At 36.9% G+C, this 24326-nt stretch overlaps 2 protein-coding genes across 3 annotated transcripts in view; one reads left to right on the top strand and one right to left on the bottom strand.

Annotated features, from left to right (window-relative positions):
• Window positions 1-24326, top strand: part of LOC108243080 (dedicator of cytokinesis protein 2) — a 94976-nt gene that overhangs the window by 45830 nt on the left and 24820 nt on the right. The gene's annotated exons all lie outside the window — the stretch shown is intronic.
• On the bottom strand, window positions 68-11849 carry insyn2b (inhibitory synaptic factor family member 2B). Of its 2 annotated transcripts, XM_017428297.3 has the most exons (4): window positions 10087-11849; window positions 7059-7133; window positions 2731-2837; window positions 2269-2378 (listed from the first exon to the last, which is right to left on the bottom strand). In XM_017428297.3, exons 1-3 carry the CDS (start codon window positions 11640-11642, stop codon window positions 2744-2746), a joined length of 1725 nt encoding a protein of 574 aa, XP_017283786.1. In that variant the 5' UTR covers window positions 11643-11849; the 3' UTR covers window positions 2269-2378; window positions 2731-2743. The 2 variants fall into 2 exon arrangements, with proteins under 2 accessions (XP_017283785.1, XP_017283786.1); XM_017428296.3 differs by lacking the exon at window positions 2731-2837 and having other exon boundaries at window positions 68-2378.

Here is a 24326-nt window from a genome sequence, read left to right as displayed (position 1 = left end):
CAGTGCCATTCTTTAACACAAAGCATGTTGACAACAGCATCCTTTGTTTAAATACACGTTTTATTGCACATACAAAGGATGATCGGAAGAGAAGGGCTTTGTGGAAGCTTACTCACTGTTAAGGGACTCATAAAAATGCTATGACAGAGCGCTTTGGATATAGAGTAGGTAATTAGTAAGTGTGGTGTCATCCAGGGTTCTAATTGGGAGCAACTTGTCAGCCAAAGGATGCTGAAATATTTCTTTTTGAGATGAGTGGTTATGCCCTAAACTGCTTTGTGCAAATAATTTCTGTGTGAGTAAAAATAGTCTGTTTGTATGTCTGCTAATGGGAAAGACCCATTCAGAATATTTGATTTTGGTTTTATTGCTTTTCACATCAGTGCAAAGCTTGTTGCTCATCCTTTTATGTGTGCACTTGTTTGTTAGAAGTCTTTTTATTAGAAGCGTTTTATGGCTGCGCTGAGCTAATAGGGTGTGGCCGTGGGTCAGTGGTTGGAGCAGTCATCCTCCAATGAGAAAGTTTCAGGTTCAATTCCTGGCAGTCACATATTGAAGTGTCTCTGGGAAAGACACTGAACCCCTCACCAATGTGCCCCATGGATGTATGAATGGAGTTTAAAACACTGATTAGATTATGGAATGATTTATTCAAATGTGCTTTGTAAAGAGGTAGTGGAGTGCTGTATGAATCTGTGTGTGGATGAGTAAATGAGCGCAGATTGTGTTGTAAAGTGCTTTGAGTAGCCTGGATGGCGAGAGAGGTGCTATGTAAGTACAGTCCATTTATTAAGATGTCATTCTAAAATGAGACACTGAGCTCAAGAACACTTTTTTGCTTATGTAGAGAGATGTGTTTACTCGTATTGTAAATTTGTAACCCAAAATTTTCGTTCAAATGAAGCTTGGTGATTAATAGAGAAAATATGGCCTAAAGACTTTAGGAAACTTTAAAAAATATCCTTTTAGATTTGTCAGTGTATACAAGGCTAAACTTTTATGTTGTGAGTGATTAGGTTAGGACACTTTTCCTGTTTTATTTTATTTAATCTACAGTATGACCAAATGCTTGTTTACTCTGTTGAACCTGCAACATAAAAGCAGTCAGACAGAGCATTCTGCGCAAACTGTGTAAAGGGGAATCAGTAAAAAAATCAAAAGTGAACTTTTAGTTTCATGGTCAATCAAACAAAATTCACTGGAGGGGCATTAGCTCAAATGTCACAAAAAGTTATGTATTTGTACAGCATTATTACTGGCCTGCTATTAACAAATTTAATACATAGGTGGTCTACTCCTAGTTTTATTCCAAATACACTGTATTTATGTGTGTGTGTGTTGGAAATAGTATCTGGGAATTCAGCTGTGAATTAGTGCCCACAGGCCTTATTGTGCAAGTATATTTTTGCACACATATATAAAACCCCTTGAAATAAAACTGAGCTTACAGCAAAACACCTCCATTTGGGATGGTAATAAAGGAGAGAATCAATCACTCTGTCAGCCAAAGTTGACAGATGTTTTTTAATTATCTAACACAGACTGTCAATCTGTCAATCACATTGTTTGATAGTGTATTCTTAGTACAATCCTCCACTTTGCTCATAAAAACGCTGTTGATACACTGAGAGATCACTGTGATTCCAGACAGGTCATCAGCTTGTTTTCTTCAACATACCTCTAGTGTTTCAGTTGTTGCTACATTCACAATTTTGGCAGCAGACATACAATAGTACTCCAAGCAGTTGACTTCACTGGACTTTCTAAATCAATCTAAGTCCCCTGCTTAATGCTGTAACTTTGCCAAAGTCACTGTAAAGATTCTGCATCAAGTTTAGTCCATCTGTTTAAACAGCCACTCAGCAAAGGGAAAAGCAACAGACCAAAAGTCTCAGTTTTTTTCCTTTATCTGGTACAGATTTGGTCGAAAAAACAATGTCTTCACTTTCAGTTCCAAGGTAGTTAAGAAAGTAGCTGATGAAGTCTTTCTTTTGCAGTGAAATGAGTTTCTGAGTCTGAAAAGAAATTTCAGCAACTTCTTTCATCCTATTTCACTTCTTTAGTCCAGTTTTATTGTCCTCTTCATGGTCAGCATTGCATTTTGTTATGGGTAACTTATATAAAAGTGCTTTCCTCTACAGTAGATGTATTTACGCATCTGTGCCCCTGAAAGGTCAGTGTGGCTTTTGCCTTTTTAAAGCCACCAGAAGCACTTTTTGCGCAATTTCTTGACACGTGCTTTGGTGCTCGGCCGACTGCAGGAAGAAGGAGCCGTTGTGGGCTTGATCAGAGTTGGTGCAGGCACATCATATTCCCCATCAAGGGCTTCCATCACCCCCTGGAAGCGTCCCTCCTGCTGTCGAAAATCATGCTCCACACTGGGGAGGACAGATTGAGAACAGTTAAAGAGCAAGAAGCAAAAAATATATAAAAATAGTCAGAGCATATTGAGGTTGGGTTCTTGTAAAGTCATTTTTTTTAAACGGCTCATTTCTTACTGAAAATAAAATTACATTTTGGAGGTGGAAAGCGAGAAGCTGAACAGGGTGACAAAGAAAACAGAAAAAAAAAGAGTATAAAAAAGCATAAGATTAGAAGCCCTGAAGGGAGATTTTGTATATGCTAAATGCATTTAAAAGCATATAATCATATTGTGCTTTTAACTTAAAATGTTCGTATACGTTCAACACACACACACACACACACACACACACACACACACACACAGACCTCAACTTAGCACTCATTTCACGTCCAGAGTATTCTTCTGCACTTCATGCACCAGTAGATCACAGACTGGTGAGATGAGAGGAGTAGGAGGAGAATGAAAAGGAGAACTGAAAAAGAGAGAAGAGGGACGTTTTCACAATGGAGGAGCTATAGGAAGGAGCAAAGGAGGAACTTTTTTGCTCTTCAGAAATGTTCAAAGCAGACCCTCTTGGCTTTCTTTTTCTATGCTCTTATTCCACCTCCGGTCTCTCATCTCTCTCTCGCGCTCTTTTTCTCTGTAGTGTTCATTGCTGCAAGTCATAATGTAGTAGACTCTGACTTCTCACTCCATTTTGGTAACGATGTGTTTGTGTATGTGCGTGGGTGTGTGCTGAGCTGGATTAAAGGGGTGGAGCTGAATAGGGCTTGGCATCTGGAGGTAATGAGGCACATGATGAGGGAAGGAAAGCAGATACAACCACCCATCCTTCCCTCCTCCCATATCCCAACATTTCAACACACACACAGGCGCTCATAAACACAGCATAAACACAGATTTGTTACTCTGCCATCCTACAAGTGCATCTCCTACAGCAGGCCCCCAGTCAAGTGAGGAGGGAAAAGTGATGCTGTGGGATTTTCTACAGTGGAAAGAAGAAAATATTTGAAAGATGTAATGCTGGATAAATGAAACAGAGCAAATAGGTCACTGAAGAATAAAAGAGAGAAAAAATTGAGAAGGAAGAGGGCTAACAGAGATATTGACAAGAGAGACCTCTTGGCTCTTCGAGAGAAAAAAAAACAGTGATGGAGCGAGTAGGAAAATAAGAGAGTACAAGTGGAAGTGAAAGCTCTGGTGGGCACGGAGGAAGCAAGATGGCTATCATAAATAAGTGATACAAAAGACATTCCCATACCATTCACAAACAAAGCCACTCAACACACACTATAAGAAAAGAAATAGTAAAGCACCTGTCCTACATTTAGTCTATTTCTAGTTTCTCTTGTCTCAGAATGGATGATTTTTCATTGCCAGGTCTTTCTTTACCTTCATGTTTCAGTGTCTCCATACATCAGTCCTAGTACTTCTTTTCCTCTCCACCATTGTTTGTGATATTAAAACACTATGAAGTAAAACTGTTACTCATACCTTATGCTTTCTTATGCTGTTATGTCTTATTTAGCATCTTTAAAACAGAATGAATAAATAATGCTTTTGCGTTTATGACAAACTAGCATTTTTAAAAATTAAGGCAAATCCCAATTTTGTAATATGTAGTACAAACAGGGCTCCTACAGGTTCATGGATGGTATTGAGATCTGCACAAAATATTGCTTCTTCATTTAAAACTTCAAAAATAAGAAAATCCTAAAATCAATATGAAACAAACAGGTAGGCAGCCAAGAAATGCAAAGAAAAGAGTTGAGTTTATGCATTTTCATACCAGTTAAAAGATAAGCAGCTAAGTTTGTAACAGTTTGGGACAATTGGAACGACAATTTATAGTATAGTAAACTAGATAAATGCATAGAATATCTCTGTGGTTTAGCTGGTAGGTGACCAAAGCACTAATACTTTTTTTAAACAAATCTTTAAGAGGGAGACAAGGCTTGATTTTTACCATGCTTTCATCCCCAAGTTTAAAAAAGTTCATATTTAGCAAACTGATGTCTGACAGCAGACTGCAGACAGATTTATTTTCAAAGTAATTGGATTTTCCAAACCAAACTACTTTAATCTTGTTTTAACTAAAGTTAAAATTTCATCCAGATTATAATTTCACTTAGATTAGTAGTGGTTGTTGTGTATTAGTGTTGACTAAAATAATTAACATTTTATTGTTAATTCTGGATAAACATGCACAGCAATGGTGTTTGCCTGCATGAATGTGTTACATTGTCCATGTATTTATCTTAAATTTTTCCCAGAGACTAAGAAAGCAAGAAAAATCTTTTGAGTGTTGGTTTTGCAGACATGCCTGTCTATGCTATGTGTAAGTAAACAAGATGTGCTTAATATTCCTCTTCATTGTCCATCATCATAAAGATTCATTAGAACTGACAACAGCAAGGCTTTTTCAGGCTGCTTGCTCATGTCAAAACCTCTTTTTTTCACCACAAATCATTGGGATGGATGTTTCATTCCCACACATTATTCATAAACTGCTTGAATGTCTTTCCCCAGATCACCTCCTTTTTACCCAGAATCCTGTAGATTTAGATTAGGCTGTTATTGTCAAGTCAAAAAATGGAGTTCTTGGTTTTCTCATGTGTATATTTCTCAAAATAAAACTATATATTTCATAAATAAATTTATTCTTTCTGTAGTTAAAAGCAGTATAATACAGAAGAACCTATATATCAAAAATTGTGAATGAATTCCACTTTTTTTTTTCTCCAAACAATTAACATTTTTCAATTTGTGTGAAATATGAATTCGTTAGTATGCATGAGAGAGTGCATTGTTTTCATAAAAGTTGTCAGAGCATCTAACTGAAGTGGTGTTTTCCTTTTGCTGGATTAATTAGCATGTGTGAATATATACATACATTATATTTGTGTATCCAAGATTGAAAACAAGAAGAAACAAATAGGAAAAGTAGAGCAGGCAAGAAATTCTCTGAAATGAAGAGGAGATAGAGGAGATGGAAATATGTATGAGGTGTAAACATACTGAAAAAGATGGCTCTTGATGTAATGTTTGCACACAGTTAAGTCTACAAAGTAGATCTGTTTATAAAACAAAATGAAAAATAATAGTTCTTTACGCCTTGTAAATATTCAGTTCTTGTCATATTGATAGGTTGCTGCTTTTTAGGTTCAGAATATTTAGCAGTTTTCTGAAAGCCCTTTTTCTTCTTTTTTTTATTTTATCAAATTAATTAACATGTTTACAATCTGTGAAAAAGCTTCTAGAAGTTCAGAATAAATATGCACAGTAAAGCTTTTTGTGTTTTTCCATTTCCGGTAAATTCATATTCCAGTCTTGTCACTAACAATAACTTACATTATGGATACAGTGGTAGTCAGCTTTTTGGAGCAGAAATCAAAATTCCTGTCAAACAGCAGTCCAACAAATATAAAATGATGCATTTAAAATTCAGTAATTGTTCATTTATTTTCTTATTATCTGAGTGCAAAATAATTTAAAAAAAAATCACAAACATTTTTTACAAGGTCATTGATGCATCCTCTTCTTTAGGCCTTGATGTAACAGTGCATCGATTTTAAACTCAGTGTGAATAAATTCCTATATATTTAATTACATCACAGTGATTAGGCATGGATCAGTTTAGCTCCGTATGTGGACGAATATGTTTCCACGTGGCAGTCCTTCCCTCCTGATGCTCATTATCACTGACTGGCAAAAAAGGATTCTGCCGTGTTAATTAAGATGGAGGGGAGTAAAGAATGTGATGAAGGGAAAGTGAGAGTCTGGTGCAATGAACAGATGAAGGAACAGGAGCAAACACAAATATAGGAAAAGGAGCCACAGAAGTACCTATCAAAGTTAAAGAAAATTGGAAAAGAAAAAGTCCTGCAAAATGTATCTTTGTCCTCCTTGGGGATACAGAGAAGTAAGATAAAAGGGGGATTGATAAAGACAGAGATAGTTTATGAATCCTACAGGAAATCGAGATCTGCGAGGGCGATTTGTCTTTGAAAACAAGCAAAATTTGCTTCAAGCCTGCCTTTGGTCTGTGAATATAATAATGGCACTTTTTTTTAGTCTCTTTACAAAAGTCATACATGAAAATAAAAAAAATAGATCATGTGAGCGTTGCAGACAAAGTGAAGAGTGTTGAACACTGATTGGACATGAGGCACAGATGATTCGGTAACTGAATGAGGCACGGGAAAAAAAGTCTGGAATATTAAAGCACAGATTGTTTAACACAGATTTTTCCGCTACAATCTGTATGCATTTTAGCAAACTGTGGACAGTATAGAGGTGCAATTACTTATTTAGGTCATTCACACAAGAGACAACTATTTCGAGAAAAGATGCATCATCTAGATGCAGAAATAAATGGTTTGTTTGAAAAGAACATTCTTTTATGTGTGAATAACTTGGACAGAGATGAAGCATCCCCCTTTAGTATGTAAATAGTAGATGCATTTTTTTGTGTGGATCTACAGAATTTTAGTTGAACAATCATCAGAGAGGTAAAAGGTGAACACAGCTGGGTATTAAGGAGAATAAAAGATTACAAGAGTAGGTGAAAAAAATCCAAAACAATCAGGAGTACAACAATTACAAATACAAGAAGAAAAGGTTTCTGGACAGGTAAGAATGGATCATTAGTGGGATATATTACCCAGTAAGCCCAATAATTTTAGTACATCACCTGTAAATGATGCAGGCTGTCTTCTGGCAGGTAGGACAGTTGTTTATGTCTTGACCAGTTCTGTATGAGCTGCGACTGCAGAAACAACAAATACAAACATTCACACACCCTCACAAAGGAAGTTTGAACAGTGATGTGCATTAAAATCCAAACTGCACGTCTTATTCTATTGTAATGTTTTCAATTATTACTTAAATTCAAAATATTTTAAACTGGGTTTGGACATTTGCTTTGTGCTTGTTCTTTTCTTGAAGACGGTGCACACTGATAATACATGCTGTTTATTATAAACGTATGAAGCAAACTGCCCAAACAAAGTCAAATTTGGGCAGTTTTTTGATGAGCAGTCTCTCTGTCTCAACCGCTGCTGTCACAACTGTTACTGCTTCCTCTCTAACCCCTACTTAGTGCGGACTAATTATAGGCTGTTCATTGAGTTGTCAAACAACACAAAAATACTTCTGATGTTCAGTACAATTTTTGCTTCCTATCAGGAGTGATTTAGACATTTCCATAAATTGTAGATATGTAGATAATTGGCTACTGTCAGGGAGGTTAAATTATTTTTTGTAGTAAGTAACTAAACAGGCCTAGTGTGTTGTCAAACAGCATTGTTCTCATAAAAAAAAGAAAAACAGTTCAAAGTTTAGTACACAAAAATTCAAGGCTATTTTATGTTATAGAAATTGTCTGCAGTTCAGAGCATTAAAATCAATTCATTTTAAACCAGTTAAATCATAATAAGTCACATTGTGCATCTATAAGCATATTAATTGTGTGATCATTTTACACTTAACAATTTGGCTCTAACAATTCCCCCAAAACCAACTTTCAGTATTTTTTTTTAGACAGAAAAGCAGCCCAGCAAGACTGCTTTTTAATCATGGTCTCTTTAAAGCACTGCTATTTTGATGCAGTGCTCAAAATAAATATCTGCGCTGTCACTTTAAAGTACACAAAAAAATTAACACAATTTTTGCACACAATCAATTGATTGCACTCATTTGATTTTGTTTACCCACAGTAATGGAGCTAAAGATAACATGACACAATCATTATTAGAAGCAGGTTTGGTAAAACTGATATTTTACTTTTAACTGTTGAAAAACATTTGAGGTAAACAAATAAAAAAATATATTTAAGAATATTAATACACAAACATCACTACAGCGCTAAATAGATTGGAAATTAGCTAAGCACTTGATGACGACCATGTAATTAAAAGATTGCTTTGTAAAGATATTCTGGCTGGCCTTTGACTGAACTGTTTAGATAAAAAGAATAACTGTTTTATGTTGATGAAATTGACATTTTAATTTCACTCATGCAGAGAAACTATGTGAATGGCATCATTCATTTTGTCTCCCACTAATCTTTATCACAGACAAAAGCAACAACAAAGACAAGTGTTTGCTTTAGGAAAAAAATAGCAACAACCTTTTAACTCAGCTGGTGCTTTTATCACAGCAGCCTACTTGGAGGACTTTCATTTCTGGCTCAGCAACAGATACACACTGTCCGTCTAAAGTGAGGCTTCTTCTCGTTCCTTTTTTGTCTTTATGTCTTTCAGTTTCTGTTTTTATCTCACCCTTTTACTGTTCTCAGACACTCAGCAAGAGACATAAGTGGTCTCCCGACATACATTCACACACAGACACACCCAAAAGGATGAAGGCATGGTATCAGACGGGGCAAATCAGCTTAAACACTGAGTTCAGGAGTCGTCTTGTGCATCTTATTCATTAATTGCAGGGTAATCTGGATTAGTCTTGAGAAAGAGACATCTGTTTACCCTGGACACAAAGAAGACAGGTTAAAAAAAGAGAAAAAAATCATGCAGAGAGATGAAAATAGAGCATCTTCATCAGTTTAATGATGTTTAGCAGATAAGGGCTGCGCTTTAGAGTGCAGGAGAAGTAGAAAATAAAAAAGTCAGAAAAAGTGTTGATTTTAAGATGCTCCATTTAGTTTCTCAAGCATCCATTTACAGGTCTTTGTTTATTTACTTGCTTTGCTTATTTTTTCGGTACATAAATGTCTACGTACTTATGCAGATGACACACAACTTTACATATGTGTCCCACTTAATTTTGGTCCCTCATTCACTTGTATAGTGAATGAGGGAATGAAAGGAGGCAATGCAAACATTTTTTAGATTGGAAGACTCATAATCTTGTAAAACATAAGTGTTTTTGACTTTAAAATGAAAAATCCAACTTTCTTAGAAAAGGGCTTCGAGAGAGGAAGGAAGAGGAGGTTTTTCTTCAGTGCAACGGTGTGACTCACAGTTGTTATTAGCATTCATGGCCTATATGTGGAGGTGTGAAAAGATGGAATAAGAAGAGAGAAAAGATATTAACCAGGAGTGTGGCAAAGTGAGATGCAAAGATGGCGGTGGAGTCAGATGAATTGCTTGAAGCGAGTTTCAAAGACAAAAAAAAAAAGAAAAAAAAAAAAGAATTAGCAGGAGAAAAACAAAAAGTGATGAGTTTGCATTGCCAGGTAGCACAGTGTCCCACTGGGACCAAAAACACTTAAAAGTAAATAAAATAAGGGATCAAGGGAGATATGAGGACGCTAACACTGAGTAAAGGAAACCAAGTATCATAATTCCACAGCATTGCATCACACCCTTGCATACACACAAGCACAGTAATTCTCTATAGACCTGAAATTTAAAAAGCTATTACACAAACTCGAAAGCCTGCCTGTATATATTGCTATAAAAACTCAAATAAACTCTTCTCTCCCAATCTTTTGGACTCCCTTGACAATCTCTTTCTTCCCTCTATTTACTCTTTTTATCACTGGAGCTCACTCTTGCTTGAGCAGAGGCTCTTTCAGCTCTCATTTATACTATTCCCTTTATCCTTATCTTCATCTCTTCCTGTTTTCACTATCTGTCTTGGTTTTTGAACTTTATTTATTTTAAACTACTTTCTTCTATTTCCTTTCTTCTTGCCTTTTTTCAATCCCCCATCCCACCTCCTCTTTGTACTTTTTCCCCCCTCCAAGCCCCTTATCTCACCCTTCGCTGAAAGCCTTGCTCTTCTCCAGGTCTTGAATCACATTGAGAAGCACCTTGATCTTCTCCTGATTGGACAGCAGGTTCTCCTCCACACTCTGCAGCTGTCTCTCCAGGCCATGTGGCACGTTCACTGCGTGTCCATCTAACAGTCCTCCTGGAGCTCCGTTACATTGTGCTTTCAAATGAGTCTTACAAGGCAGAGTGTGGTCATTAAATGGTTTGCTCTTCTGCTTTATGCAGTCCTTAGAATTGATCTGTTCTGAGGATTGTTTGGATGAATTTGTGGTCTCAAGGTTTTTGGTTTGGGCTACAGGTGTGACTGGTTTAGAGTTAGTTGCTTTCGGAGAATTTTTTGGTAGAACAGATGGGATGCTGCTGGACTTTGAGTCGTAGTGAAAGGAAGGAGTTTGAGGCCTGGAAATGATGTGGACTGATGTGTGTTGATGAGCATGCTCATCAGTTTTCTGGATTTCAGCCTGCTCATGAGTGTGTTTGTCAGGTGAATGTTTGGTTGCCTCTGTATTTTGATTGTAATGTAAATCTGTGTTAACTGTGGTCTTCTCTGTGTTGCTGTCTGAATGTGTTTCTGTTGTTTGCGTGGCTGAGTCCTTGTAATAAGTAAATTCTGCTGAATGTGGCCTTGTTTGCTGCTTTGAATCTTTTGTTTTGTTCTGCGAGTGTGTTGTGTTTGTTTTTGGCATAGTGTGTGACAACTGTGGCATTTGAGCAGTCTTTACTGATGTGTGCTGCTGTGGTGTGCCTCCGTCAGTGTTTTTGATGCAAGACTGGGAGTTCAGAACAGCAGAGGCTTTTCTTGACTGGGTGGGAGCAGCAGATGTTTTCCGTGGCGGATTAGGTAAAGTCTGACTTGCTGTGATTTGATTGACCGCCCTCCTGCGACATGCACCTGTGCATTGTGTTATCTGCGATCGTCTCCTCCCACATGTCTCACAAAGGCGATGTGGGGAATTTGTCATTGCTCGACAGGGCCGAGGTGGCGTGACGTGTACCGTTGTACCAACACTCCCCGTCTTCAGTACAGAGCGATGACCTTCCCCTCGCAGAGATTGGACCCTTCTTTTCTCTTGGGTTGGCTCCTTACCTTCTGTGGCTTCACTGCAAACCCCTCCCAACAAATCAGTGGCTACCACACTGCCATTTGTATACCGAGCAGTCCTTTTATCTCTTGTGTCCTTGGGGTTTGTTTGAATGGTTTTGATTTGACAATAAACTCCACTACCGGACCCTTGTGACCCCATGTCGTCCTGTGTCAGGCTGTTGGTCTCGTTCTGAGATGTCTCTTTGGACTCCGGCAGGCTGTTGCTGTCACTTCTGATAACTCCTCTGGTCTCGGCTGTCATTGTTTTCTCTGTTGCCATGGTGTGGGGCTGATGCATGTTGTTCGGTTGGCTGCCGTGTCTTTTGATGGAGGATAGAGTCCGCAGTCTGGGAGATGTCTGCACCCCAATGCTGCACAGCGGGCCCCATCGCCCCCCCGCCAGTGGAACTCCCAGTGCTGGCACTGGATTGGTTGGGTCAGCCACCCTCCTGCCCATGCTCCTCTTCCGGTTGGCTCAGCCCCCGGAGGAGCTGAAAGGGATGGAGGCGAGCGGCAACATCAGCCAACGTCGGTAAAATTATATCCAACAGAAAATCAAAATGTTCCAGCTTTTGTTTATCTAAATGAGTCTAAACGTTTGGGCGGCAGATTAGAAGAGTGTCAATGTAAACTGTAGACAGGAATTCAATATCCAATAAACTCTTGGAGTTCTTCCTTTATTGACTTCCTTATTGGTTTAGCAACTTCTGATTGGACATCACTGTCAAAGCTTTTCTCAGTTTTAGACCATTTGCCCACAGGTGATGACTTCTTTAGACATTTCTGGTTCATTCTGGAAAAGAAATGAAAGAGAGAAACAATAAATAAGAGAAGCAGAAGAGAGGACTGAGGTAATAAACGGTAAATCTGGCAAGAAGACACAGACATTAAGCACATTAAGTACCGTATAAAAGCTTCGACCTCAACTGAATACTTGCACTGACCAGATCGATACAGGTCTATCAAGTTCTTATATCCAAGCATGGGAGTTATAGAGGCAAAATGTTGCATCTCATTTAAGTGAAGAAAGAGAATGTTCAGAAATATGTTAATCGTAATAGCATTTATCTTATTAAACTGTGTGTTACACACACAGCCGACTCATTAATAAATTGTACAAATGTCTTGCTTCTGATGTTGATGAAAGCTTTTATTATTTGATAACAATATGGATTATTTTAGTTAATCAGGCATGCAGTGACATTCCTTATCGTTTTGAAAATTATTTCATTAAATTAAGCAGCACAATCTTTTTTTCTGTCAAAAACAGGCAAATGTGGTCTAAACCTGGTGTTAAAGTAGTTTTACATTGTTTAGTTAACTATTTTGTTGGCAGCAAAATTGCCTATAAAGCATAAATATATTATCTGTTTATTGATTTTTAATACTTTTGAGGAGAAAAAAATGAAATATACATTTGGGAATGACAATATTCCTCAGCCGAATCTGTTCAGCTACATAAAGCACAATAAAGAAAGAAGTGATTGATAGTGAGAACAGTTAACATAAATAGTGTTGAAATACCCGCCAGTGTTATATATTCACTTAAAACTATGAATTCTTCTTCTTTCAGTTACCTGTTGTTTATGACCAAAGATTTATTTTTATTTTCATTTTCAAATGCAAAAGAAAAACATCTGCTAGATCATAGACAAGGTATGTTTCCACTTTGGTAAAAATGAACAAATGTCTATATTTCTAGCTGTAGGATCACTTGCAGAAAAATTTGTATTTTATTAGCTCTTCAAATTTTCAAATTTTTAATTTGTTCAGTCAAGAAACAGCTGACCTTGGGTATTTGAACCTTATTTCCATTTGTAGTCAGAAAATTAAACTGATAACCAGTCAATTGTACCCTTGTTTAAATAAAACTTATGTTTAATTAAATTGTGTCATTGAAATTTTGGGCTGTGTGAGTATGAAAAAAATATTCACCAAATCAGTGCCTCTTTATTTCACAGAGAACTGGTCCAGAGTGGTGTGTAGTGTCACACAATGATTATCTAATAAAAATGGTGCAAGGTGTTATAGTCTTAGCTGGATTAGTAGATGATATTTGGAGACAAATGACTCCTGGAAGGTTTTTTTGAATCTACAAATACAATCTGTTCTGTTTTAAGAGCATGGAAAAGTAATTGGACCCACATTTGTCTGAGTAGCTTTCATTTTAGTTAATGGAATCACATAATTAGACACGTTTAGCTCTTAGGGTAATTGGTAGTGCAAGGCAGCAGCGAATTTCTTTTCTGACTTTGCACTAAATTAAATCACCATTTTTGATGTTCCAATTCAAGTAGAAAATGTGTTTTTTTATTTACTTCAAACTTTTTGAGATCCTCTTAGTGCTGGTAATGTTGCTGGTCAGCAGCATCATTTATCTATAGAATTAGAAAACCATGAAATCGATTGAAATGTCTCACTTTATATTATTTCTTTTAACCACAAAACAGTGTTGGGACATTGTAGTCAGGATGGTGGATTGTTAAGCCTGGATGTTCAGGTCTGCAGCCCCAAATGTTTTTTTTTGAACAGATCAATTTCTTACATTTAAATCAGAAAGAAGAAGGCTGTTTTAATTTGTTTTTGTTTCATACAAGCAACATCGGTTTTACACAACCTGGTACCATGTGTTTATGTGTGGCATGTACACGTGAACTGTAACAGAGAGAACATGTGCTCCAGACCGATACTTACTGGAATTAGATAATAGTGATTTTTCTAATTTAAGGAGGTAGTAGGGTAAGAGGAGGAAGAACCTTGAGTAACAACTGCAGCAACGAGGTGCTTCTTTCTTTGCAAAATCAGGTTGGTGAAAAGGATTATCCAGTTAGTCTGACTGAGTGGATCTGAAAATTTTTAGTGAAGACAAGTGTTTCTTAGGTACTTTGTCATAAAATTGGCACTCACTGACTTTATCTCTAACTGGGAAATTCTTATGTTTTTTTATGTTACAGCAGATAAACGGCAACAACAGCAACAACTCAAATAAGAAGAATACTATAATTATGAACATGTCTTCAAGATAAAATGGCACACCACAAAAAATAAACATTAACATAGTTTAAAAACTGAAATGAGCAGTTTACAAGCCAGAATAAACAGGAAAAATCAAGCAGGAGCAAAAATTATAAGAGATAACTTGCAGTTTAAAATATTATAATTTTTAAGGATATAGGCTACCTATCAAATGACAAAATAATAATATTTCTTTTTTAGAAATTTTGCTTGTTTAATGATAAGGAGAACAGATGAATGAAGAGAATATAAATGGAACAAACAGATTAAATTATTTTATTTGTGCAAATAAAGGAAAGATTGGTTTTAGATCAACTAGACATAGTTATCCCAGTATTTCACAAATTAAAAATATCTCTTGTCACATGATAGAATCTGACACTTTTGGGCAGGAGATGCCCAAAAGATGCCCAATTTAGCATTTGACTAAAATCAAGGTTGAAATGTATTTGTAGTATTTAACCACAACATTGAACAACAGAACAATCACAATGTTAGAACTTAGACTGCACCCATTGTGTTTTAACTTCATATCAAAGACAGGTAATCCAAACCGCTGATGCACCGTATTAGTTTTACTCTTAAATAACTTGAAAAAGATGTAAGTGGCGTACAACATTTCTACAATGTTTAAGCTTAGCTGAATTCACTGTGTTTGAAGACTCTAACAGCACCTCTGACAGTTGGTATGTGGTGTGAAGTCTGCTGGCGCTCAGTTCTTTCAAACACCTAAAAAATGTGAACAAACAAACCAAAAGCTCATTTTCTGTTCCATGGTGAAACAGCAGAGCAGTGATGCATAGTGTCAACAATTGATCAGAACAACATTTTTCAACATAAAATATGGATGTTCAACTATTATACTTTTAAGAATCAGTGAAATTAATGACAATCCAGACAAATGCACGCAAATATTGAATCATGAGCAGCATAAAATATTATGACCTTATAGTAATTACGAATATCTTTCCAACAGATAATTCAACTTGACTGTGATGGGTCTGACTTCTACTCAAATAGTTCATATGTATTCAGAAGCAGAGTCATGCACACGTTCACTCATACCAGTGGTCGGTCATGATTTATAGTGACTCATTTGAAAGCCTGATGTCCCCATGCTGTTTTTTACACCATGAGCAGAATATTGATGGGCATTATTAAAACCCTCTTACTGTCCTCTTACTGGCAGCAAGTGAAATGGATATTGTCTGACTCTTTGGAATTATTCTACTTCTCTGTTAAGAGCATTAAATATTAAAACGGAATGAATACTATTTAATACGATTGTTGCCCCACGCATGAACTGCTCTACAGAACCACTCAGTCTGCATGAAAGACTGTGCAGTCTGCATGTTGAACCTTCCAAGCACTTGTGGCTTGTACCGTCACTGGAAGTGGTACTTTTAAACGTTTATGGCTGGTAACGTGCTGTGCAGTTGTTGTTTTTTTTGACCACTGTAGTCAAGACTCAGTGTGTACACAAACTTCCCAAATTATGAGGAATGTATTTTCAAGTTCCAAAGTTTACAAGTTACTTTTTTATTTACAAAGCTGGGAACAGCCTCTAGGTAGATGAGAAAAGTACACTTTGCATATGATGATATTGTTCTAAAGAGAGACAAACAGACAGGGAAAGCTTAAAGAAAATTGCACAAACGGACCACAGCTGTGTGTGCATATGTGAGTGTTTGTGTATATGAGTTAGCTTTGGGCTTCGGACTAAATCAGTGGAAGGTAATTTCACCACAGTCTATTTCAAAGTATTTGTCTTTCCATCTACAGCCACAGTGGAGAGCAGAGCACCTGCTGCAACAAAAGTTTCCTCCTGTCTTTTCCTCTCTGTGCAGCAAGTCTTTCTGTGTGTGTGTGTGTGATCTTTGTTCATGTGTGTCTGTCTCAAATCTCACCGTTCACCTCTGACCTGTGTGCTGCCAGGCAGAAAGTGACACCATGTCCTCAGAAATCCGTTTCACGTTCCCATCGGTCTTTCTCTTCCTACTAGCGTTTTCATTCTTAAGCTTTCCGTCTTCTTTATCCTCTTGTCGCTCTTTCATCGTTACCTGTGTTTGTTGTCACGCTTCTCCACACAACACCCTCTTTTCCTGCTCTGTCATGCTGTGATATGTCGGGTTTCTCTATCCCCTCCCTCAGCCTCTATATTTAATCTCAGTCTCTCGCCCACATTGCACCCCTGGCTGTGCTAAATGAACGGGGAGGAGAAGGGGAGGAAACACTGTCAGCTGTAGGATGAAGGTGAGGCAAGGAAAGACGTGAGCGGAGGAGACGGTAGCACAGGGAGGTGCTGAAAGACAGTGGAGGGGTAACAGATGGAGACGAATCACAAACAAGACAAAATTAATGAATGATCAATGTAAGTCAGGGGAAGACATGAAAAGGCTTGTTTCATAACATTAGGTTTTAACCGGTGAATGTGGGGTTATTAAATAATAATGAGAAAATAACACACAAGGGAGAAGCATGGAGGAAAACACAATAAAAGAGAGGAAGAAAAAGATCTGCTTGCCAAAGATCAATACGTTACAAGTATGGTTGAACATCTGTTACCATATACAAACACACACACACACACACACACACACACACATGCACACACGTCTCCATTGAACACCACTGGAATTATTTTGACAAACAATTCATGGCATCTATTTATATGAAAAATAAGTTTAATTCACCAGGCGGTAGGTTATAACCGTTAGAGAAATGTCAGCCAGGCCTCATTCATGTGTGTGCACCTTTGCAGTGGTAACAGAGCATTGAATGCTCCAGCGAATCGAGTCCCCTGTCTTTTCAAGGTGAGCCTCATTTTTCAACCGACGATTGACGGGCCCTGTGTGTGTATGTGTGTGTGTGTGTGCGTGTATGTGTTAGGGTGACTGAGATTTGCTTTACTGCTCTGTAATCACACGGCTTCTCCCTGTAACTATCTCTCACCCACTCACTGCCAGGACAGAACAAACACAGCTCTTTATTGGCCCTTTGAGACAGGGCACACACTGCATTTTGGATTCTGCAGTCAATTTTTTTTTTTCTTCTCTCTCGTTGGAAGCAACAGAGGAAAACTTTATACTTTTAATGACTATATGGATGTTGCAGTTACCTTATTTTATTAGCACAATGTTTTAAAATTATTTTCAAGAAACTTTCTACAGTGATTGAGCTTGACATAAAAAAACTCAGTGATTTCCAAATCAATATTTGTATATATATTCCTTCTTTTTAACAGCAGAAGCACAAATTTTGTTTTAAGGTGAAGCGTAATAGAAAATTACATTCTGTATTAATAAAGATTTTGAAGTGATTTTACCACAAGTGGCCGCATACATTTCCTAATGAAAGTAAAAGTGTGAGTTGTATGATGATTGAGACCTTCTTTCTAACTATATATGTGGTAAGTAATGACTGAAAGACTGCCGATTTAGTCATCTGATGACCTGTTAGATTAGTTTCAGCATGTTGACATTAAAACATAAGAAATACCTGATTACAGAACTTTTCCCTGTTTCTCTCGAAAACAAAGAGCAGCTTGTGGTTATCTAAAACTAAAATGTATGCTTCGTTGCAAACATACAATTAACATCCAAATCCAGTCCCTGCTTGGTTTTAAATGCTTTTGAAGCAGTACAGGCTCTTCCTGGCAGATAGGATGTTTTAAGCTCCTTGGGAACTTGCCACCCTTCTTGAGGCTGATCTTACGTCTCTTCATGCAATCCCCACCTGTTTAAATGATGCTGAAATCAGAACTGCGGGGCCTTCATCTTATATTGCAGGACGTCTCGTTCAGTTTGTGACTTCAAGGAGGAACATGTAGGGTTTAGTTAAAGCTTGTGGTGGCATAGGAATTTTGCAGCCAACTGAAGACTTCTGACCCACCGTGTTCTTACCAGCATTAAGGAGAAACTACAGTGGCCATAAAAAAAGAAATACCCTTTCTATGGCTCAGATTTGATTAGTAACTCTTGGCCGGTGTAGAAACATGGTGGTGCAACACTGCAGACACTGTGGAGGAGGATTTGTGCTACCTGTAGTGACTCGTCTTAAAAAGAAGTTTTTATTTTGATCCTATATTAATGAAAACATGGCTCTGAATATAAAAGTGTCTTCATGCCAATGTCTTCGTTTAAATTCTACAGACTAAAGCTGTAGTTGTTTATGAGATGCTTATTGCATGCTTGGGATCTATTTATGTGTCCCTGCATCATTGTAAGCACACAAACAATCAGGGAAGTGTTTGGGTTTTTATTGCTACTTGCAAATTATTGTACGACTGCAGATTTGTGCGCTGCATTGCAGATATAAAACATATATGCTCTGGATCTTGCATCTGTCTTTGCTTTTGTTTCTTTAATTGGTCACTGATCTTGTCTGTTCCTAAGTGTAATGACATAACATTTATTGCTGCCTTACAGAAGCACAAATCCAGTAATGATAATTGGAAGAAAATGAATGGGCGTTTTTTTTTTGGGCTTTTTTAATTTTTTCTGCAGCCTGTTTTGTTGTACAATTTAATTGAGTCCAGCTGTATTGTTTAGAGACAATGCACTTGAATCAGCATTTTAAGTCAAGAACCAGATGCCACAAAGGCTAATGTTCTTATCACAAACAGCCAAACTACTCAGCCAGCCCATAAGATAGTTTGAGGCAAACCGTGTCAAAGATGAATGGTTAGAAACTCAAATATATCATCAAGGCTGCTAATATTAATTATTGAAACATGGAACAGAAGGAACTTAATGTTAATCATGGACTCACACACAAATTCCAATGATTTCCCTCAAAACTATAGATGTTAATGTCTGTTCTCAGTACTTTTTGTGGTAAATGTTAAATGTAAATCAACTTTAGACAAATTCCTCTGTGTGCATGTGCTTTGATGTTTCGAAGTGTGCACGTTTGGTTTCAGTGATGGAAAAAAACAGAAGATAAAATAATTAGAAGCCTGTGGACTGGACTAACCTGATTTATTTCTGTCTGAGACATCCTCAGATTATGCTAAAAGCATTTTAAACTTAAAGCATATCAAAAGAACATTATGTTCATTTTAGTATTATTTTGCATACGTGCATTGCACGCTGTTGCTTCTTGCTTCCAAAAACCTCTTCAGTAGAGGAAAGAAACGGCAACAAAAAATTTATGAATGCAAAAAAAAATTAGTTTGTTGTCTAAACATGTGAGTTTATAGGTTGTAGACCTGTTTCTAGTTTTAGACCTCTAATCTTGAAGGCCAAGACAAAAGGTAGAAGCTGCAAAAACTAAATCCATAACTACAAAACAATATTAAAAGTTTGCCTTTTTTTAGCTAATTTACAGTTTTATGAAATAATAAATAGAACAGTATTTATGTTGTTTTCCAGTTGGAAGGCTGTCAAAACTCCACCCCCCCAAAAATGATTTTGTGGTGTAAGCTTATAAATAACCTGCTGTGGAGCTCCAACAAGCAAAGGGTGAGATACAAAAAAAGAGCAGATTATTGACAAATCCATCTGCTGGCTTGAATCATTTGTTTTGTCTTTGGCGAGGGGAATGCGTGTGACGTGTCGGTTGAGCAGCAGAGCAGAGAAGCAAATTTAAAGCTGAATATTTATGAGGCGTTTGTCACCAAATATTTGATGATGAGAGATGAACATGATAAAGTAGAAAACTCGTTCCAGTGATCTAACAAAGGAAAACAGTGTCTGAGTTTGGGGACGCACTTTGAATGTACGGCCATGCAAACATCTTATCAGTAGGTGTCATAGGTGGGTTTTACACTCTATCTTCTTCTCTCTGTTTTTCTTGCCTCCATCTTTTTATCCTTATCATTCACTTTTCCTTATTGTGATTATTACCTCTTCTTTCTGTACTCTTCTGTCATCTAATCTTTTATCTTTGTCATTTTATTCACCCTGGCTGACTATTCCATGCAGTCTCTCCATCATTAACCCTCAAATCTATTTCATCTTTCTCCTTCTCTCATCATTCCGTCTTGTTGCCCTCTTCCCCCTCTTTTTCATTCATCTTGCTGCCCTTCTGACTTCTCAGTCCTTTCGTCTTTCTCCTCATCTCATCTCTGTCCCATCACTTTCTCACTGTCTGTCTGGCTAGCAGAGGAGCTTAAGTGTCAGTGACAGATACACAAACACAGGCACACACACACACATTTCTTTGATTCTTCTTGTCTTCCTGTCAATCCTCCTTTAACCTCTATTTGCTCTTTCTCTCCATCATCTGTCACTTGGTAAAAAAAAAAATATATATATATATAGACTGGGAGCAAATGCAGATTATTGCAATAACCTATTGACTGGCTTCGCCTACTTGGTAATCTGGACTGAACTTCATCAGATTATGTCTGGGTGCTGCTGTTGTTGTTTTTACACTTGTTTACTAATTTAGACAGATAACTCATAATGAAAATTTTAAATTTGCTCCAAGAAAATAAAATATGCTTGACTCATCTAAGATAAAGGGAAGAAATCAAAAGATTCATGCCATATTGCAGGAACTCTGCTGCAGTATTTTTGTCTTAAATTAAAAATAAATGTTTTCATTTTTGAAACTTTGAACATTTTGTTAGTTATAAATGTTAAGAAATATTTGTTTAAAAAAACTTAAGAAACAAACAGAATAACATTACTTATTTAGTCACTCATTTATTTATAGGGGCTGTGATATTTATATTCATAATTGATCACATTACAAAGTAGCCTGGCCCAAACATGTGAATAACATGCTTTTATTGTTTAAAATAAGAACGTAAAAAAAGAAGGAAGAAATTTTTCTGTAATTTATAAATATAGAAAAACTGAATATTATCAAGGCTAAAGGTTGTGGGAATCCTGTTTCTTTCAATGATTTTTTTATACTTTTAAGAACTTTCTGATTTTTTTTTTGAAAGTCTTGGACATATTATTTGGACTTTTTGTAAGGATTTTACTTGTTTCAGAAATCTTTCTTTTTGGAAATAAGACCATAACCATTCCACAGTCTGGTGCTGTAAATATTCTACTCTTTTAACGTCTTGGTTAAACTCAACAAAAGATTTATATGAGCTAAAGATTAAGAATCGAAAAACAGATCAGAAAACAAGATGTGAATAAGACCAATCAAGAAAACTTTCAGATAAAAATGTGAATATGCTTAACTGCCAGGAAAACAAGACAAACAAACAAACAAAAAAAAAACTGTTCTAGCAAAACACTTCCAACAATGTTTTTCCTGGCACAAGTGAAGTGGTTCTGCTTTCCAGAAGTGATTCCCAAACATCAAATACACAAAAATTCTCCCAGAATATAGAATGTTACTTTTAACTTTGTGGCAAAGCATCTCTAAAATCCAAAGAAAGATAAAAAGAATCTAATCTTTTTAGAAGCTTGTACTGAAACTTATGTAATGAACTGCACATCTTTGGGAAACGAAAAGACTAAAATTTTATGATAAGAAATGTTGACAACTTTTGAGCATTAGGAAGAAAATGCTATTTTTGGTGTTAGATTTCTTTTAAGATATAATTTTTACTTTTTTATATGCTTCTGCACAGCAGAAATATTGATGCTGTGATATTGAAAGATAGACTAATGCTTCAGTTTCATGATTTTTTGCCACTAGGATACCATAGGCTGGAAGAGCATGTCACAGGACACTTTGCTTAACTAATTGTATGTTTACAAGTTACACAGTAGTGTGACATGATGGCTGCATATGCTAGCTAGCCAAGCAGCATAACAACTTAAACAGCTGAAAAGAACACCAATGGATTAAATCACACAAAATGGAGATATTAGGCAAAACAAAGCAGGAAATGTACCACAAGAACTTTTACTAAGTGAAGAGCTTTGTCTGCACATTTTAGAGTTTTTGTTGTTGTTGTTATTTTGTACTCAACATAAACACTTGTTGGCTAGCTGGAGTGTATAAGTGACTATGATTGTTTGATACGAGACACTGCCTCATATTTTCACTGAAACCAAACGCAGTGGAACAGCTGGTTTTCCTGCAGCATAAAATTTGCAATGTTTTCACAAGCCTAACTTTCTAAGGCTTATAATTGAAGTGTAATTCTTATTTCATTTACTGCATACATAACAAGATTTCTCCATTGACCAGTACTATTCTATATGGACTGCTTTATCATAAAAACAGAGTAAAGAAGCCCATTAAATATTTGAACGCTATATCTGAATAAAAAATACATTTTTTAAACACAAAAATATTGTGTTTAGAGTTTTTGATCATCCCACCCATCACTAGTACAACATGTGTACACTAATAAATATAATTTCAACAATTTTGATTTTGTCATGATTCAGTTTTAGGCTAATTTGAATTGTGAGAGAAATATTTTCCTTAGAGAGTGTAATGCTCATGGAAATGTGCACTCATACATCCGAACAGACAAGCACCTTGAATCATTTTCTGAATTGTGATTGTAATGAAAGTTTTAGTGCATGTGTTTTATATGTCCACAGTGGCTTAACAGTGGGATCCCTGTGAACATATTTGGTTGTTCTGCTCTCTGTCATGATGTAATAATTTCTGAGGATATTTATGTCAAGGAGACTTTACCTTAGCCCCAAAGTACTTTGCGTTTAAACCCAAACATGAGTGTCCTGATGAAATACCTTACATTATAGGTACGTAAGAACAGGTTATGTCTCTATAATGAGAATGTGTAAACAAGTACATGTATCCATTGTGAAATACCTGAACTACCCACACACACATACACACACATGCAAAGGAATAGCATTAGGGTGTAAGAGATCATTTTTAAAGCTATAGCTGCCCTGGAGACTGGTTTAGAAGCTTTTAATAACAATTAGGACACACACACACACACACATGCTCACACAAGATTTAGAACCCTTCTTCAAAACAAAAATTGTCATTAACATTGCATAATAGAACACCCAGTGTAAGCACCAGCTGAGCACAAAGACGCACACTGCACATAAATGCATTCATATGCGTCAAACCCTACCATGACAGCTGGATAGGATTTCTCACCTGCTTCACCTATACACTGTCTCTATGCTTGGTGTTGATGATGTGATCCCACTACCTCTTTAATTAATTTTAAATTACTTTAATACACAGTGAGTATTAAGAACACAGCTTTCCTTACATAGACGCAGCTAAAATCAGCATTAGGAAACAAGAAGCCAAACCTGTTTTTTAATGTTTTACAGTCCAGAGGTTTTACCTAACATTTTGTTGAGTATTACACTTGCTTCCAAACACTTCCACAGATCTATTAAATCAAAATCCTTGCTAGTTTTTAATCTCGGAGGATCTGCTTTGAGAAATAAAGTACTAGCTGTGGAAAATCAGTCTGGTTACATTTCTGAGTGTGTTAATGGAAACCTCAAAACAAAAGCTTTTTTCTTTCACTCCCCTATACACACTTAAATTCACATACATTGTAATATTTTCTAAAACCCATCTTTGTACTTGCTTTTTCCTCCACTTACCTGTTTTTTGTCTTCCTCTATGGTCCGCATGCCTCTCCTCCCTCCTCGGCGTGGCTCTCTTGTGTCTGGTAGTCCTTTAGTCTTCAGCAGCGCTCTCCTCTGACTCTTTACTGCTCTCTATCTCCCTCCGTCTCATTCTGACGCTGCTGATCCTCAACATGCTTTCGCGGAGCCCACTGATCCTCCCTCCCTTCCTCCCTCCCTCCCTCCCTCCCTCTCTCTCACTCTTCCTCCCTCTTATTCCCCCTGTTCCTGATCGATTTCCATCTCTGTTTCTACCTACTGCAATTTTCTCATTAACTTTCCTGTCTTTAAAAAAATGTCACACATCTCTGTCTCCCTTTTTGACACATTTTTCTCCACTTTTCTCACATATTGGTGGCTCATTTCAGTGTCATGTTGTGGTTTTAAGGTCCCTTTTTGTTCTATTTCCTTTTTTTGACCCTGGCCCAGAGGTGGTCCCAGTGAAACTTTGGCAGCACAAAGTATCTGTTCCCGGGAGTTTAGCCAGGACCCAAACACTTGCGCACACTTACAAAAACACACACTCTTGCGCAAACCACCCGCTTTATTTATATCTTTGCTTTTTCTGCTTGAACACAGTCTACTAATGCTCACTTACTCACTTTCTCCCTGATAGCTTCAGCTCCCTTTTTTTC

This window comes from Kryptolebias marmoratus, linkage group LG9 (assembly GCF_001649575.2).
Source record: "Kryptolebias marmoratus isolate JLee-2015 linkage group LG9, ASM164957v2, whole genome shotgun sequence".
Lineage (NCBI taxonomy): Eukaryota > Metazoa > Chordata > Actinopteri > Cyprinodontiformes > Rivulidae > Kryptolebias > Kryptolebias marmoratus.
Note: the sequence above shows the minus strand (reverse complement) of the source record. Positions and strands in the feature narration are given on the sequence as shown.